General features: G+C 40.5%; 1 protein-coding gene across 1 annotated transcript; it reads left to right on the top strand.

The window, feature by feature from the left end:
• The first annotated feature begins 260 nt into the window (after window positions 1–260).
• LOC141128566 (gastricsin-like) lies at window positions 261–19053 on the top strand. Its single transcript, XM_073615925.1, has 9 exons — window positions 261–410; window positions 12367–12502; window positions 13723–13840; window positions 16679–16797; window positions 17005–17204; window positions 17294–17416; window positions 17945–18092; window positions 18519–18617; window positions 18712–19053. The coding sequence occupies exons 1-9, from the start codon at window positions 355–357 to the stop codon at window positions 18865–18867; spliced, it is 1155 nt and encodes a 384-aa protein (XP_073472026.1). The 5' UTR covers window positions 261–354; the 3' UTR covers window positions 18868–19053.
• The last annotated feature ends 203 nt before the right edge of the window (window positions 19054–19256 follow it).

Below are 19256 nucleotides of genomic sequence, written 5' to 3'. Positions count from 1 at the left end.
CATCCATGAAAAGTATAGTTAAGCTATGGCAACTGCCATATTTTTCTCAGCAAAAGTCTCCTTTAAAACAAACAATAGCTGGGTTTGTAAAGATGATTTAATAAATTAAAAGTCAACAGTGATTTCCAATGTGATTTCAAAGGATGCAAAATTTCAGAATATACTTTGTTAATATTTGCTTGTACTAGATCTTAGATTTTAAGAATAGACAATAATTGACAAAGTACCTAATGACATTGACATTATGATAACACATTGTGTAGATAAGATAAGCAAGCTCTCTCTGGGTATATAAGCAGGGAACCTACCTACATCTCCACAGTCTCCACACACAGGTGGAAACCAGTACTCAAAATGAAGTTCCTAATTCTTGCTCTCGTCTGTCTTCAACTCTCAGAGGGGATTATTAAGTAAGTATATTCATATTTCATTACTTACAGCTCAACATGTGTTGGAATATGTGACTCTAAGAATCCCTGTTGGATTAGCCAATGAACTAGATTACCAAACTAAACATAAAGGGTGGCTTTAAACTGATAGGTTAGTTTAAGACATTTAAGATTTCCCCTTTTTAGAAACTAACAGTTAGTATATTTTGACCCTAAGTTGCCAATTGTTTTCATTTGTAAAACAAGTACATTTGTAAATATTATTTCTGCATAATAATGCAATATATTAGTGGCTATTAAGATGGCTGTAAAGGTAAACATTTTGTTACCTTAATGCATTCTCTGCATTAAGGTAAAAAAAACCTTTCAATGTCAGCTCTTGATTGGATTAAAAGTACCATTTCAGTGTTTGCAGATGATACCAAGCTATGCAGTGGAATAACGTCCTTACAGGATGTCTCCAACTTACAAGCCGACCTCAATGCACTGTTTAATTGGGAACACAATGGGGGCATAAGGAGAAGAGGAGCCAAGACCACTGGTGGGGGACCCCAGAAGAGCAGGATTGGGGATGCTCCATGCAAAACCATTGCACAGAGCAGGTAAGTATCATATGTTTGTTATTTTAGAATAAAAAATGAAACCTTTAAAATCACTTCACTACCAGCTTAGGCTTTTTCAGAAATCCATAAACTAAACATACATGTGCATGTGCAAATGAATAAATAGTTGAATATTTCATTTGTAAGTACCTTTACCATGTATTGAACCCAAAATATAATGTTAGTGTCAATGTAAGAGTAATGGTTTCAATCGGTGTCCTGTTAAAGGAATAGTGAAAAAAATTATTCAGAATCAAAATCAATAGCATAAAAGGCCAATATTTTAATAACTCCCTATATTATATATAGCAGGGAGCTGACTATCTTACCTGCAGTATCAAAAGACACTCTGCAGCATTGTTACAATGAGACTGTTTCCCCCTAGTGCCAGCTAAGAATCTATGTAATCACATCCTGTCAGCAGAGTGATTACCATCAGGGAGCAAAGCATAAAGGGAATTGTAGTTCCAGGACTCAAGTGTCACATTCATATTTAACTGTATGGAACTAGACATGTGCGGTTCGTTCCATTCCCAATTAATATTAATATTAATATCAATATTTGGACACATTTTTCATTATTCGGAGATTCAGATATATCCAAATACCCGAATTACAATAAAAACACATTTTACCGAATGCTCCGAATAACGTAACAAAATTTGTCTGAATTTTGGAAATTGAGACTGAAATTAGAATCAAATTTTACATTGAACTCCAGTCGAATTCTCACTACACATATTGCAGAAATCAAAGACTGTGTGTGTTATTAGAGTACCATTTCGAAATAATGCTGTTTTTGTTAAGCCAAAGGTGATTTAAAGAGTTATTGTAATCATTTGATGAAGATTTTTCTTTTGCTTGTTCACTTTGCTGCATTTGCATCAAAAACAATATAACATTTTTGAATCTATTGATTTGATAGATTCAAATCGAAAAAAATCGGTAAATTTGAAGAAAATTTGAAAATTCCGAATACAAATTCAGAATACGAATTCCGAAAATGAATTTCGAAAACAAATTGAATGAATCAACCAAATTTAACGAAACGAAGTAACTAGATTAATGTCTATATGGAACTACAAAAGATCAGCATGCTCTGAGGGCAGGAAAGGAGAGACTTCATTTTGATTTCCTGAGGAGAATTCAGACAGCACGAGGCGGAGGAAGAAATCAGACCTGAGGGAGAGATGCTGTCACCCAGGTGATTTCACTGTGCGATTTAGGTCTCTGCCACCAGTCGGGACATCCAGCCTGAGAGGGGGGGATCCCAGGTGCACATCCAGGTGCACCTGCACCGACAGTGAAGTGTTCCAGTGTGAGGTGACCAGATGGGTCGCCAGGAGAACCTGCTGTTCCAGGATGTTCATTTGGGCCTTGACCGCAGGATTGGGTGAGAGGGCTTTTGCCCATTTGCAGGAAACAGGGACACTGCACCACAGAAGAAGTTAAATGGACACTGTATACAGACATCATTGTCCTTTCACCTTGCTTAGAAAGATCCTGCTTTGTTCACTTGATAATCCAGGCATTGTGTTTTTTGGCCCTGCTATTCAGGAGTTTAAGTGTACCAACAAAAGTGGCTAGCTGAAGACATAAATTTTTTTCTGTTCTTCAAAAGGACTGAAGCTACTAGTGCCATACGGACCCACACACACACATATTCAGGGCTCTGTATATGCAGTGGGTGTGTGGGACAGTTTTTCTAGGAAGTTAAGCCATTACATGTTGATTTGAATAAAGTGTTTAAAGTTGGGCCTGTGGTGTCAGGGGACAGAAGAGAGAGGCCTGACACAAAGAGGGTCATTCCTCTGCTCTCCTCCTGCCTGGACTCATAGAGCCAACCTGAGTAAAGGTAACCAATCTGAATTGAATTGCCATATTGTGATTTATTTGCCATTATTTGTCATGTAAGTGTGCCTCTGCTTTCGGGGTTATTCTTTCTCTTGAATCCCCTGAAAGCAGCCTGAATATAGTATTGAGCTATATTGCTCATAACCTCAGTTATTTCTCTCCCATTACATTCCTTGAACACAGAAATATTGCAATAAAGACAATTTCTGTGTTTTATCATAACATGTGTGTTTCTCATTGGTTATTGCACTTACACTATTGCCAGCTGTGCCAGAGGGGGCTGAGACTGTTACTGGGGTTGAGAGGCAGAGTAATGGACTGAACAAATTTAAGTGGTTCCTCCGGGGGTAGCGCTACATATATTATAATACTAGTTTGATGTCAAACCTCACTCCGGATAACAGAATGAAACTCTGCCAGACACATAGCGTGGGTCTCATGCATGTCCTAGGTAACTCTTCCTCTTCCATACCATCAGTTAGGCTGAGGTACTCTGGTCTGTTCCTCTTTGCTATGGGAGATGGACCGCTAGGGAAGGAGTCCAAGAAGCGACCATCTCGCTACTGGAGGATACCCCACCTTACCCAGGTACCACCCCTCGACTGGTTTCCTTTTGTCTTTGGTGTAGAGCCAAGTACCCTTAGTAACAACTAGGGATGAGCCGAACACCGGTTCGGTTTGCAGCAGAACATCGCAAAAAATTTGTTCGAACACGCGAACACCGTTAAAGTCTATGGGACACAAAAGTGAAAAATCAAAAGTGCTAATTTTAAAGGCTTATATGCAAGTTATTGCCATAAAAAGTGTTTGGGGACCCGAGTCCTGCCCCAGGGGACATGTTCAATGCAAAAAAAAGTCTTAAAAACGGGGGCAGTGATTTTCAATAATGCTTAAAGTGAAACAATAAAAATTAAATATTCCTTTAAATATGCCTGCTGGGTGTCCATAGTATGCTTGTAAAGTAGCGCATTTTCCCCATGTTTAGAACAATACCACAGCAAAATGACATTGTAATGTAATTGTAATGTATTGTCGGGTCCCTGCAATATAGATGAAAATAATTGAAAAAAACGGCAAGGGTTCCCCCCCCCCCCCGGTCCATTACCAGGCCCTTTGGGTCTGGTACAGATATTAAGGGGAACCCAAATTTTTTATAAAAATGGCGTGGGGGCCCCCCAGGCCCCCAGGCACTATATGCTCTGAACAGCAGTATATATTATTCAGCCTGCCCTGTATACTCTGCAGAACATTGGGCTTAGGTGTTGGTGGTACCAGAACACTGTAAGCCCTCACAGTTACTCTTGGTGAGCGCAGGAACGGGCCCTGCTGTGAAATACTATATCGAAAATTGTAATTACATGCCCCTGTTAAACAGGGGCAGAAAAATTGTGCCTTTGGTGGTGGTGGTACCAGAACAGTATAAGCCCTCACAGTTAATCTTGTTGGGCGCAGGAACAGGCTCTGCTGTGAAATAATATATCAAGATTTGGAATGACATGCCCCTCTTAAACAGGGGCAGAAAAATTGGGCCTTTGGTGGTGGTGGTGCCACAACACTGTAAGCCCTCACAGTTACGCTTGTTGGGCGCAGGAACGGGCCCTGCATTGAAATATTGTATCAAAAATTGTAATTACATGTCCCTGTTAAACAGGGAAAAAAATTGGGCCTTGGGTGGTGGTGCCACAACACTGTAACCCCTCACAGATACTCTTGTTGGGCGCAGAAATGGGCCCTGCGTTGAAATATTATATCAAGAATTGTAATTACATGCCCCTGTTAAACAGGGGCAGAAAAATTGGGCCTTGGGTGGTGGTGGTGGTGCCACAACACTGTAACCCCTCACAGATACTCTTGTTGAGCGCAGGAACGGGCCCTGCATTGAAATATTATATCAAAAATTGTAATTATATGTCCCTGTTAAACAGGGAAAAAAAATTGGGCCTTGGGTGGTGGTGCCACAACACTGTAACCCCTCACAGATACTCTTGTTGGGCGCAGAAATGGGCCCTGCGTTGAAATATTATATCAAAAATTGTAATTACATGCCCCTATTAAATGGGCAAAAAAATTGGGCCTTGGGTGGTGGTGCCACAACACTGTAAGCCCTCACAGTTACTCTTGTTGGGCGCAGGATTGGGCCCTGGGTTGAAATATTATATCAAAAATGGTAATTACATGCCCCTGTTTAAGAAAAATTGGGCCTTGAGTGGTGGTGGTGGTGCCCTAAACCAAAAATATTGTTGGAAGCTAGCATCATCAAGATTGATAGGATAGTCAGCAAAGGCAGTCTTCAAGGGATCCCACATCCATAGAAAATTCAATCAGTTACATTAGCATCAGGTGCTTGATAGCTGCTTTTCCAAGACTGATCCATTTTTATGAATGTGAGCCTATCAACGGAGTCTGTGGACAGGTGCACTCTATGATCCGTTACAAACCCTCCAGCAGCACTGAATGTGTGTTCAGAAAGAACGCTTGATGCAGGACTGGCCAGTAGCTCAACTGCTTATTGAGCATGTTCTGGCCAGTGGTCCATCCTCAAGACCCAGTAACCCAGTGGATGCTCTGTTGGAAAGGTCTCCAAGTCTGCTCTTGCCCCTAGATATTCCTGCACCATGTAATGCAGACGCTGGCGACGGTTGCTTGAACCGATCAGACCTCGGTGCTGAGGACTGAAAAAGTGTCTAAAGGCATCAGTCAGCCGGCCACCTTCTCCACCGCTGTTCCTCTGAATGAACGAAGCCTCAGCAACATGTAGTCCAGCACCAGGAAATTATAACCTCCCCGGGTCTGGAAATGCATTGCACAAACCTTTCTTCAAGGCCTCCTGAAGATGTTTCATCCTCTGTTCCCTCTATGAAGGCAGAATGAGTTCTTCAACCTTACCCTTGTAACCTGGATCAAGAAGGGTTGCCAGCCAGTAATGATCCCTCTCCTTGATACCACGAATCCTAGGGTTCTTTCACAGGCTTTGCAGAATCAGGGAGGCCATGCAGCGTAAGTTTGCAGAGGCATTCGATTCTGAGTCCTCTGGGTCACTAAGGATCATATGATCCGTAACAACCTCCTCGCAGCCATGTACAACTCCTTGGGTTTCTGGGGACTGAAAATGGCGGGCCCGCAGGAATGCTATCTGGATAAAGGGGGCCTTGAGAGGTAAGGAAGTCCTCCTCTTCCTCCCGCTGTTCTGCCTCAAGTGCCCTGTCCATTATTCCACGATGTCTATGCTTCAACAGGAAGACTAGAGGGACAGTGTCACTGATGCATGCATTGTCGCTGCTCACCATCCTTGTAGCCTCCTCAAATGGTGACAGGACAGTGCATGCATCCTTGATCAGTAGTTGATCAGTAGTGTGGCGAAAAGAAGCCAAGCTCCCCTGATCCTATCCTGGTGCCATACTCGCACAGGTACTCATTGATAGCCCTCAGCTGCGTGTGCAGCCGCTGCAGCATTGCTAACGTTGAGTTCCACCTAGTGGGTATGTCACAAATGAGGCGGTTGGTGGGCAGGTTGCATTCCCTTGGAATGTCAGCCAGCCAAGCACTGGCATTGTATGACCGGCGGAAATGACCACAGACTTTTCTGGCCTACCTCACAATATACTGTAAGCCTGGGTATCTCTTCAAGAACCAAATTCAAGTTGTGTGCCAAACATGGGTCAAGTGTCCCTGTCGGAGGGCGGAGAGAAGGTTGTTGCCATTGTCGCATACAACCTTTCCTGGCTGAAGCTGGCGTGGCGTCATCCACCTCTGAGCCTGCCCCTGCAGAGCTGACAGAATCTCTGCCCCAGTGTGGCTCCTCTCCAGACCAACTCAAGCACCGCATGGCATCTTTTTGCCTGACTGCTTGCGTAGCCCTTTGAACACTTACAGAGCACCGCTGGTTCAGAGGACAATATCTGCAGAAGAGGCCATAGAGGAAGAAGAAGAGGAGTGGGTAGAGGAGAGAGCTGTGGCAGAATCACCACTAGCATTTTGGAGGCATGGTGGTGGAAGCTCCAACAATACTGAACCCTGTCCTGCATTCTCCCCAGCTGCCAGCAGAGTTACCCAGTGCGCTGTGAAGGAAAGATAACATCCCTGCCCATGCCTGCTAGACCATGAGTCAGCAGTAATATGCACCTTACTACTGACCGCCCTGTCCAACGGAGCCAAAACATTGCCCTCCACATGCTGGTAGAGAGCCGAAATGGCTTTCCGTGAAAAGGTTTTGCAACCTGCCATTGAGGTACAGCACATTCCACAAATTCACGAAAGGGGGCAGAGTCTACTAGCTGAAAAGGCAGCAGTTGCAGTGCTAGCAATTTGGCCAAGCTAGCATTTAGATGCTGAGCATGTGGATGGCTGGGACCGAATTTCTTTTTATGGTTCAGCAACTGGGGTAGGATAATTTGCCTGCTAAAATCAGATGGTGGTATACTGCTAGCAGATTGGCTGCAAGTACTTGGGACACCTATTGCTATACCTTCATTCCTCTCAGTGCAGGTTTTTGAGAGGACTGGGGGTATAGTGGGGTTGGAGGTATAGTGGGGTTGGATTTCCCAGATGAGGAGCAAGGAAAAGTCCACGTTTTTCTTTGATGTGGGTCTTTCAAGTGCTGTTGCCAACGGACTGCATGGCAGGTCGTCATATGTCTGGTCAAGCATGTGGTGCCCAAGCGGCTGCTGTTCTGGCCACGCTTGATCTGCTTCAGACATAGGTTGAAAACAGCAACGGTGCAATCTGCTGCACACATGTCAAAAAAGGATACTGTGTACACCGCCTGCACTGTATTATCAACTGTACTACGGCTGCACTGTATTTTATAATGTGTACACCACCAGAAGTGTAGTAGAAACTGTACATACTGTATTAGATACTGTGTACACCACCAGAAAAGTATTAGAAACTGTACTACGGCTGTACTGTATTGTGTACTGTGTACACCACCAGAAATTTAGTAGAAGCTGTACACACTGTATTAGATACTGTGTACACCGCCTGCACTGTATTAGCAATTCTACACACTGTATTAGATACTGTGTACAGCACCAGAAAATAGTAGAAACTGTACTACAGCTGCGCTGTATTGTGCACTGTGTGCACCACCAGAAGTGTAGTAGAAAGTTGAAACTGTACACATTGTATTAGATACTGTGTACACCGCCTGCACCGTATTAGCAACTGTACTACGGCTTCACGGTATTTTATACTGTGTACACCACCAGAAGTGTAGTAGACACTGTACACACTGTATTAGATACTGTGTACACTGCCTGCACCGTATTAGTAACTGTACTACGGCTGCACTGTATTGTGTACTGTGCACACCACCAGACGTGTAGTAGAAACTGTACACACTGTATTAGATACTGTGTACACCGCCTGCACTGTATTAGCAACTGTACTACGGCTGCACTGTGCTTTATACTGTGTACACCACCAGAAGTGTAGTAGACACTGTACACACTGTATTAGATACTGTGTACACTTCCTGAAGTGTAATAGCAACAGTACACAACAGAATGCATTCTGTATTAGAAACAGTACACAACAGAATGCACTGTAGATATAGGTTACACTGGATGCAGAGTATCTATCTATCTATCTATCTATCTATCTGTCTGTCTGTCTGTCTGTCTGTCTGTCTGTCTGTCTGTCTGTCTGTCTGTCTGTCTATCTATCTATCTATCTATCTATCTATCTATATCTATATCTCTCTCTCTCTCTCTCTCTCTCTCTCTATATATATATATATATATCTATAGATATATATATATATATATATATATATATATATATATATATATATATATATATATATATATATATATATATATCTCTATATATATATATATATATATATATATATATATATATATATATATATATATACAGTATCTGACAAAAGTGAGTACACCCCTCACATTTTTGTAAATATTTTATTATATCTTTTCATGTGACAACACCAACAAAAGACACTTTACTACAATGTAAAGTAGTGAGTTTATAGCTTGTATAACAGTGTAAATTTGCTGTCCTCTCAAAATAACTCAACACAAAGCCATTATTGTCTAAACCACTGGCAACAAAAGTGAGTACACCCCTAAGTGAAAATGTCCAAATCGGGCCCAAAGTGTCAATATTTTGTGGGGCCACCATTATATTCCAGCACTGCCTTAACCCTCTTGGGCATGGAGTTCACCAGAGCTTCACAGGTTGCCACTGGAGTCCTCTTCCACTCCTCCATGATGACATCACAGAGCTGGTGGATGTTAGAGACCTTGCGCTCCTCCACCTTCCGTTTAATGGATGCCCCACAGATGCTCAATAGGGTTTAGGTCTGGAGACATGCTTGGCCAGTCCATCACCTTTACAATCAGCTTCTTTAGCAAGGCAGCGGTCGTCTTGGAGATGTGTTTGGGATCGATATCATGTTGGAATACTGCCCTGCGGCCCAGTCTCAGAAGGGAGGGGATTATTCTCTGCTTCAATATGTCATAGTACATGTTGGCATTCATGGTTCCCTCAATGAACTGTAGCTCCCCATTGTCAGCAGCACTGATGCAGCCCCAGACCATGACACTCCCACCACCATGCTTGACTGTAGGCAAGACACACTTGTCTTTGTACTCCTCACCTGGTTGCCACCACACACGCTTGACACCATCTGAACCAAATAAGTTTAACTTGGTCTTCTCAGACCATAGGACAAGTTTCCAGTAATTCATCTCCTTAGTCTGCTTGTCTTCAGAAAACTGTTTGCTGGCTTTCTTGTGCATCATCTTTAGAAGAGGCTACCTTCTGGGGTGACAGCACTGACAGGTTGACTCCCCACCCCTTCAGCCTCTGCAGCAATGCTGGCAGCACTCATACGCCTATTTCCCAACCTCTAGATATGACGCTGAGCACATGCACTCAACTTCTTTGGTCGACCATGGCGTGGCCTGTTCTGAGTGGAACCTGTCCTGTTAAATGGCTGTTTGGTCTTGGCAACCTTGCTGCAGCTCAGTTTCAGGGTCTTGCCAATCTTCTTATAGCCTAGGCCATCTTTATGTAGAGCAACAATTCTTTTTTTCAGATCCCCAGAGAGTTATTTGCCATGAGGTGCCATGTTGAACTTCCAGTGACCAGTATAAGAGAGTGAAAGCGATAACATCAAATTTAACACACCTGCTCCCCATTCACACCTGAGACTTTGTAACATTAATGAGTCACATGACACCGGGGAGGGAAAATGGCTAATTGGGCCCAATGTGGACATTTTTACTTAGGGGTGTACTTACTTTTGTTGCCAGTGGTTTAGGCATTAATAGCGGTGTGTTGAGTTATTTTGAAGGGACAGCAAATTTACACTGTTATACAAGCTGCACACTCTTCTTTACATTGTAGCAAAGTGTCATTTCTTAAGTGTTGTCACATGAAAAGAAATAATAAAATATTACAAAAATGTGAGGGGTGTACTTACTTTTATGAGATATGGTATATATGACTCATAAAAGTAAGTACACCCCTCACATTTTTGTAACTATTTTATTATATCTTTTCATGTGACAACACTGAAGAAATTATATATATATTAATTCACCGCTTGAAGTGTATTAGAAACAGTACACCACAGAATGCGCTGTAGATATAGGCTACACTGGATGCAGAATATATATATATATATATATATATATATATATATATATATATATATACACACACTGCCACTAACTGAATAACCTGCATGCTTAATGTAACTCAAGCTATCTCTCTATCCACACCAACAACACTACACAGGGCCGCAGTGTATGCTTCCTTATATTGTGTGGGCCGTGGACTTAGTCCCCCTGAGCCATGACTGGCCAATTATGGCTCTCTTAGCAGAGGGTGCTGGGATTGGCCAAAGCATGCAGGTCAGGTACACGCTTTGGCCAATCATCATACAGCAATGCACTGCTATCTTGCAGTGCATTATGGGGCGTTCTGCGGTACTCGAATTTGCCGCGGATGCCCCATAATGTTCACTGTTCTGGGAACGGGCGAACACCAATGTTCGAGTCGAACCTATGTTCGTCCCAAACATCAAGCTCATCCCTAGTCACAACCTTGCTCTTGCTTGGTACAATCAGTTGACTGTAGTGTACTTCATACCCTTCTAGTGCTACTAAAGTCCCAGAGTATTGTAGTGCACTATTGAAGTCCCAGAGTATTATATTGTACTTCATACCCTTCTAGTGCTATTAAAGTCCCAGAGTAGTTTAGCATATTTGCCATGTGAAACTCGTGTACCCTATTAGTATTTTCAGACCAGGCTCAACACAGTTAATAAGCTTTAAGGAAAGTCTTGCAGAGTAACATAATAAAGTGCAAACAAAGTCCAGAACATCCTAACCTTGACTAACTGTTTGTTTAGTGGTTGCCCAGGCATACCTTTGAAAGAAGAAAGTTCATTAACTGGTAAAAGTCCATGCTTGTCAGTGCTTCAGTCTCTTTTGGGACTACACAGCACAGCAACCCCACAGAAGCTTCCCATGCAGGCTTCTCTCTCCCTCCAGGCAAGTAATTGCTGGCTGTAAAGGGCTACTTCTTCCCTAATCTGGTTCACTAAAATGATACATTCTCCTTGTAGTCAGCTGATTTCAACCTGCCTGCATACATTACGCACAATTGGCATGCATACGCATAGCTTACAGGAACAATATAGGATAGCACAGTGGCTACGTGGTTAGCACTTCTGCCTGGCAGCACTGGGGTTGTTGGTTTGAATCCCAATCACGGCACTACCTGCCTGGAGTTTGCATGTCCTCCCTGTGCTTGTGTGGGTTTCCTCTGAGTACTGCAGTTTCCTCCCGCACCCCTAAGACATGCTGGTATGTTAACTGGCTCCTGTCTAAATTGGCCCTAGTATATGTATGAATGTGAGTTAGGGACTTTAGATTGTAAGCTCCCTGAGGGCAGGGACCGATGTGAATGTACAATATGTATGTAAAGTGCTTCATAATATGATGGTGCTATATAAGCACCTGAAATAATAATAATAAATACATATACAGTGTTCCATAAGAACACATAGGATTTATTGAATCCCTTTTGGGCAGATCATATGCATTAAGCATTTGCTCTCCTCTCACACTGTAATGCTAAAATGCAGATTGCTAATTAACATTTTGGACACTTATTTTAATTAATTTTTCCCTGGGACATTAAAAAAAAGGTTTATGTTGAAAAGCAAAAAAAAGAAATCCAAACCTATGTTATTTTGACTTTATCATGAAAACATTTTTGTGGATGGTTTGGTCATCCCTATCACAGAGGTTATAGAATGCCATTGGGGGATCTTTGGCCTGCCTTGCCATTGTCTACAATGACAAAGAACATTGTTTGTGGAAAATAATGGGAACACTGGGTGACTTCAAAGTCCTACTGTGTATGGTCACATCAGACCACATTATCATTGTATGAGATTTTTAATAAAGCTATATTTGATATGCCTATTCAGTTAATTTTGCTGTCAGCTTTTGCCTTTTGCTAAAGTCTAATATTTTTTTCTGCAGAGTCCCCCTGAAGAAGTTTAAGTCCATGAGGGAAGTAATGAGAGATCATGGTATCAAAGCTCCAGTGGTTGATCCAGCTACAAAGTATTACAACAATTTTGCCACTGCTTTTGAGCCTCTGGCAAACTACATGGATGTAGGTATCTGTGGACACTTGTAACACCATGTGACTGTTGTTGTGCATTGTGCATTGCCTAGTTGCAATATTTTTTATGTATTGCTTTTTAAAATGTTTTAAGCAAATCTTTATGGCCCACTAGAAATTTGTATTGTTTAATCTTCAAAGGAAATTGATATTGCTCAGGGGATCCTACTATAGATAAAAGGTTCAGGGGAGTTCCTAAATTAATTTAAAATGTAAGGTGCAATGCATGCAGCACCATTCACTTTGATAGTGCTCCAACGTACCTTGCCTTGGATGTGTGTCGCAGCCCAGTGCAACTGCTGTGTGTCTGTGCACTGCCAGAAATGTTACATGCACCTTTTTTGGTGCATTAGGCAGCTCATTCAAATAGGTGGGTTTGCTTAATGAAAAAAAGGTTTTTTCACATTTGTGTGTGAACACACTTTAATCATGTGAATGGGTCCATGATGACATTCCAGACAAAACTTTTTTACACTTTTTGCATACCTAGTTTTTGGTTGCTTTCTCTGACCCTTCTGGGGTGATATACCCCCACTTCCTATCCCATTGGTAGTTGTCACCATAACAGAGAGCAAGGGGAGATGCAGAATCTGACAGTTGTCAGTAGGAGTTGAGGGGAAATCCCATAATAGGGTCACCAATTAAGTGACTGCTCTCAAAGATGATATTCTATTGTGTCATCAAGACAGAAAAGTTGATATATAACTCCAGCAGGGGCATAGCCTACAGTCTTAGAATCTAACCCTTTCATAGTCTAACAAAAAGTTGTAGTGCTATTTCTGTTTTAATATGGACACCACATAAACATGAAAAAAATGTAGGCTTTCTCACAGTAATTCTCTGCATGGGCTGATGGCTACTTCTCTTTTGCATAGGAATCTCATGCTCTTTCTTTGGTTAATTATAAATGGTAAAATATTGACCCATATTGCCCAACATGCTAATGAGTGGTGATACCCTTCATGTCCATGGTAACTAAACAGCCAATCCTTCTATCTTTTGATAAGATTTTAAATATCACAGAATATACTTTGGTGTTATAATTTTGTAATGCACACAGAAAGCACATATGGACTTTATTTCATTCTCTGTAAAAGTCAGAAAAATAACATAGTTCTATGCATTAGTCCTAGCATGGGATGTATCTGCTGTATCACTAAGCCTAGCTTAGAAAACACATGGGTTTGAGTAATTGATTTCTTTCTCTGTAGATGTCTTACTATGGTGAGATCAGTATTGGAACTCCTCCTCAGAACTTCCTCGTTCTGTTTGACACTGGGTCCTCCAACCTGTGGGTACCCTCAACCTACTGTCAAAGCCAGGCCTGCAGTAAGTAAATGACATAGTGAACCATTTTTATATGACCTTATTAACGACTTCAGCCCCAGAAGGGATTTACCCCCAGGCCATTTTTTGCCATACGGTACTGCGTAGCTTTAATTCATAATTGCGCGGTCATGCGATGCTGTACCCAAAAAAATTGAGGTTCTTTTTTTCCCACAAATAGAGCTTTCTTTTGGTGGTATTTGATCACCTCTGTGTTTTTTATTTTTTGCACTATAAACAAAAAAAGACAGACCAACAATATGTTTTACTTTTTACTATAATAAATATCCAAAAAACAAATTAAAAAAAATTTCTTCATCAGTTTAGGCCATGATGTATTCTTCTACATATTTTTGGTAAAAAAAAATCCCGCAATAAGCATATATTGATTGGTTAGCGCAAAAGTTATAGCGTCTACAAAATAAAGGATATATTTAATGCATTTTTATTTTTTTTTTATTTTTTTACTAGTAATGGCGGTGATTTTTAGCAGGACTGAGACATTGCGGTGGACAGATCAAACACTTTTGACACTTTTTGCCACAGTATAACTTGTGGCGGCTGGTCAGCAAGCGGTTAATTAGCAAATCTAATGTTTATGACATTTTTTGTAGGTAAATGTGTCACAAAACAGATTACTAGATATTATCTTTGTGGTTCAAACTGCATTATAACCACTAACATTGAGGCTGCGTTCACATCTAAGACGGATGTGGCTCGCAGCAGGGGTACGGTGTGTCCCTGTTCTCCGTTTCAGGGATGAATCAGGACTGGATTTTTACCTGAATTCGGCCCTGAAACTGAGCCAAAGATGCTCAGGACTCCTGTGCAAGCCACTCCGCAGCCACCACAGAATTGTGTGAACTGGCTTCATAGAGAGCCGGTCACAATCTCCTGTCATGTGAATTGGATGCAAAGAAACCCGCATCCAATGTGCACTAGTGTGAACCCAGCCGAAAGCAATATATTTAAGACTTTACTGTATACTGTATTTTTGTACTCAACTTATATAGTCTATTGTGGGTATTAGACCAACAGAATTAAGTTCAGACACATACAGTTTGCAAAAATCTAGACAGACCATTGCTTCCTATTAAAACTAATACTACGGATAACTCCCTCAAGTACATATATGTGGTAGATACTGTAAATGTCAGAGAAAGGGCACCTTGGATAGTAAGACAGTTTTGCTAACTGTAAATATGGGAATTATTTCAAATTATAAAATGGAATTGAATAATGAAATTGAATAAAGATGTTGTGATCCTTTAAAATGTTGGTGCCCCTGATTGCATTTTCTAGCACTCAGGATTCATATTTATGCAGTTAGAGGTTAGATCTATTTTCAAGTGTATCTAAACCCAAAAATAACAATTCATAGTATGGTAGTCAATCTGTACTTGGATGAGGTGGCTGCATTTGCTTTCTTTTTTCACATTTTTTCCCTTTATTTTATCCTGGTAATCCTGCAATTAACTCATTTTAATTTCTAGGGTGACAACCATGCTGAGTACTGTTGTCACCCTAGGACGGGGAGTGTTTTAGGACTCTTCTCCATAACAGTACAGGAATAGTACAGGAAGTTATCAGCTCACAAGGAATTAGCTCAGTCAGGGAAGGTAAAGGAAGCTGGATGCTTAAATCCAACCCTTTAAAAAGTTCAAGAGAAGAAAACGGTAAATATCTTACAAAATTGAACATAAACAATACAGATGGAATAAAATTTGCAATTTTTGGAGTAATGTAAATGCAAATAAATACCATTGTATTTTCTATAGGTAGGGTAGTTGTACTATTTATAGAATTCCCCCATGGCATTCATTTTTGAAGATGCTGACTTGCCTCAATGACACAGATTTAGATATTATTATTATTATATCTGTCACTTATTCAATTGCCATACTGAATAAACCCATAAAAAGGCTCCCCGCTGGCAGAACACAATAGCGCTGCAGGAGGGATTCCCCCATCAACACTTACTTTGTTGATGGGGTAATTGAGCAATTTTCTTTCCTTCCACCCATATTGTAAGGAAAGAAGATTGCATAATGCATGGCTCGCCATAAGGACCACATAGACAGGCCAAATATCGGACTGCATCGACAGGTTCAATAGAAACCAGCCAACATTTGGCCTGTGTGTATGGCGCTTGGCCGGCTTCTGTCAAAGAGGCATGACCGAAAAAAGGTCTGTCGATCAGCATCCGATCAGGGCTTGGGGTGGGTTCTGGGGATGGGGGCATCCTCCTGTCAAAACACAATAGCACAGCGGGAAAGATAGCTGTACTAACATTGAATAGTTAATACAGTGGCTCCTCCCAAGCTCTTTCCTTTTTTTTTTTGTTCAGCCTGCTGAATTTAATGAAAAAAAAAACAGCAGTGTGTACTAGGCTTTAGTCACAATCAGGCAGGAGACACACTTTTATCCATGTTCAATGAATTAACAACATCACCTCTGTCCGATGAGCAGGTAGCTGGCCCATGAATTAACACCCAAGAGTAAAAATGTAGTATGGTATATTGCAGCATACCAGGTGTTACCAGTAAGGTATTCCCAGTTTTATTCCCTTTTTTTCACCTGTAAAACCAGCATAACAAAATGGAGCAAATAAGATGAGAACATTTCCAGGGTTTACAAACTTTAAGTAAAAATTGCAAATCCTGTGGCAGGTTAAACAGTAAATATGCGTATAATAATATATGTATTTGAACTGTGTATGTAGCTAATAGCCTGGTGAGTAGAATTGCTTATATAAATAACTGACCTGCTAGTATATTTATTTTAATCCTCACAATACAGTTTACATGACTATCATATTTAATACATATATTTTCCCTCTAGCCAATCATCCTCAGTTTAACCCCAGCCAGTCTTCCAGCTATTCCTCAAACCAGCAGCAGTTCTCTCTGCAGTACGGCACTGGTAGTCTGACTGGAATCCTTGGATATGACACAGTTCAGGTATGTGTATATTGAAAAAATAATTTAGATAATATAGACATTTAAGCTACTGTAACTGGTTTAATCCAGAATATAATTAGAAAATGTTTTTTTTCTTGACTAGATAACCCACATATATTCATTCTTTAAGAGTGTAATTATTATGAACTATCAACAACTTTTACTGCAAGTGATGCTAATGTTAAAACTCTTTCTAAATGTATACAGATCCAGAATATAGCTATTTCCCAGCAAGAATTTGGCTTGAGTGTGACTGAGCCTGGAACCAACTTTGTCTATGCTCAGTTTGATGGTATTTTGGGTCTGGCCTACCCATCTATTGCTGTGGGTGGGGCTACCACTGTGATGCAAGGCATGATTCAACAGAATCTCATCAACCAGCCTCTCTTTGGATTCTACCTTAGTGGGTATGTTTCTTTTTTTATATTGGTTCATATTATTCTGTTTCCTACAAGATTTTTGTTATTTGGCATAATTTTGCATATGTGCTTTACAGGCAAGAAAACTCACAGAATGGTGGTGAAGTTGCTTTTGGTGGTGTTGACCAAAACTACTACTCTGGACAAATTTATTGGACTCCCGTGACTTCTGAAACATACTGGCAAATTGGAATCCAAGGGTATTTAAAATTCATATGTTAACATTATAATATAGACAATCAAATCAGGCTGTCATATCCATAGTAAGTGCCAATTCTCAAATTATTAAAAGAACACACTTAAGTAATTTGAAAGCACTTTAGATGTCCTTATTCATCGTGCTAAAATATGAATGCTGTTCTTTGACAAAAAAGTTTCAGGAAACACTTATATATGGGTAGCAATATGATAAGAACAGTGATTGGCACGGAAGTTACCTACAGTATATGAAGCGATTTTCCAAAAATTTCCAAATATTTTGGATCTTTTTATTATTGATGTGTAAAGTAATTTGGAAAATAAGTATTTGATAGAGAAAGGGGAATGATCTTGCTCTCAATAGGAATTCTGTTGTAGAGAAAAACATTGATGCAGTCATTACCTGGTGACTGATTTAAAAATAAGCAGTATTAAATCTTTAGGTATTATTATCAAAAGCTCTGCTGCAGGAATGTGGTTATGGTCGATGTAGGTGATGATTATATAAAAACATGCATACATAATTTCAGATTCTCAGTTAACGGACAAGCTACTGGATGGTGTAGCCAAGGATGTCAGGGTATTGTGGATACTGGTACTTCTCTGTTGACTGCTCCTCAGTCAGTCTTCTCCTCCCTCATACAGTCCATTGGTGCTCAACAAGATCAGAATGGACAGGTAAGATAAAAGAGACTAAAATTGTAAGAGACATCCATTTACACATTATTCCAAGATCCTACCTTGGCACTAGCTTTTGTATGTTTCAGGCATTTTTTTTATTGGCTGACCCCTAGCATTAACTTTTCTAAAATGCCTAAATAACTAAAAATGCCTATACATGCTTAGTTGTAAAACCAAATGATTCTATGACCAAAGAAGCATAGTGTGCAATCCATTAGGATTTCTGGATGACCAGCATATATTGTATTATGCCATTTTAATAAAGACCAGTTGGGGATTTTTGAGTGTGAATTACTTCATGCTTTGGAGTATTCGAACAGCAAAAACTTGTTCCTTGCCTTATTGTGTCACTCTAAGTCAGGATCTACTGCTAGGATGGCTTGTTTCTGTAACTAAAATGATTGTGTTTTTTTTTAATCACAGTATGCTGTCAGCTGTAGCAACATCCAGAGTCTTCCCACCATCAGTTTTACCATAAGTGGAGTTTCTTTCCCACTTCCACCCTCTGCTTATGTACTTCAGGTACATCATTTATTAGTAATAGCATACTGTACAATGCTGCCATGAAATACCAATGTATAATATTGCTGAAAAATATATATTTTGTATCCTTTAGCAAAACAGTGGCTACTGCACCATTGGCATCATGCCTACTTACCTGCCTTCCCAGAATGGACAGCCTCTCTGGATCCTGGGTGATGTCTTCCTCCGGCAATACTATTCCGTCTATGATCTGGGCAACAATCAAGTTGGCTTTGCTGCTGCTGCATAGATGAATTGTCTTTACTGCTTACATATTGCCTGATTTCTGCAGTGCTTCCATGTGCATTGCAGTACAAATACCTATCTTCCATGTTCATTCCATTTTTATGTAGGAAGTTTAAAAAGTAAATCCTGAAAGTCTGATGCTTTGCAGCTGATAATAAAATTAATAAAAGAAATTATGTATTCAGTAAAATGTGTCTGATGTTCTGTTTGCTTTCTACAACTGCAGTATAAGAATATGTCTAAAAAGGGGGCAATAAAGGTATGTGTTTTTAGGTCAGATAAGATAAATAGGTGGTTTTCATTCATTCATGCAATAGGAATGGGAGAAGCTGCAGGATCATTACAGCAACTTGATTAAAATGTTTATAAAAAACTGAAGCAAATCAGGTGGAG

Source organism: Aquarana catesbeiana, linkage group LG02, assembly GCF_042186555.1.
Source record: "Aquarana catesbeiana isolate 2022-GZ linkage group LG02, ASM4218655v1, whole genome shotgun sequence".
NCBI classification, from domain to species: Eukaryota; Metazoa; Chordata; class Amphibia; order Anura; family Ranidae; genus Aquarana; species Aquarana catesbeiana.
Note: the sequence above shows the minus strand (reverse complement) of the source record. Positions and strands in the feature narration are given on the sequence as shown.

Bases quoted from the DNA above. Each gene is read 5' to 3' on its own strand.
- LOC141128566 (XM_073615925.1), top strand. From the start codon at position 355: ATGAAGTTCCTAATTCTTGCTCTCGTCTGTCTTCAACTCTCAGAGGGG. The intron at 411-12,366 runs GTAAGTATATTC...TTTTTTCTGCAG, and splicing joins CTCTCAGAGGGGATTATTAA to AGTCCCCCTGAAGAAGTTTA. The intron at 17,205-17,293 runs GTATGTTTCTTT...TGTGCTTTACAG, and splicing joins TTTGGATTCTACCTTAGTGG to GCAAGAAAACTCACAGAATG.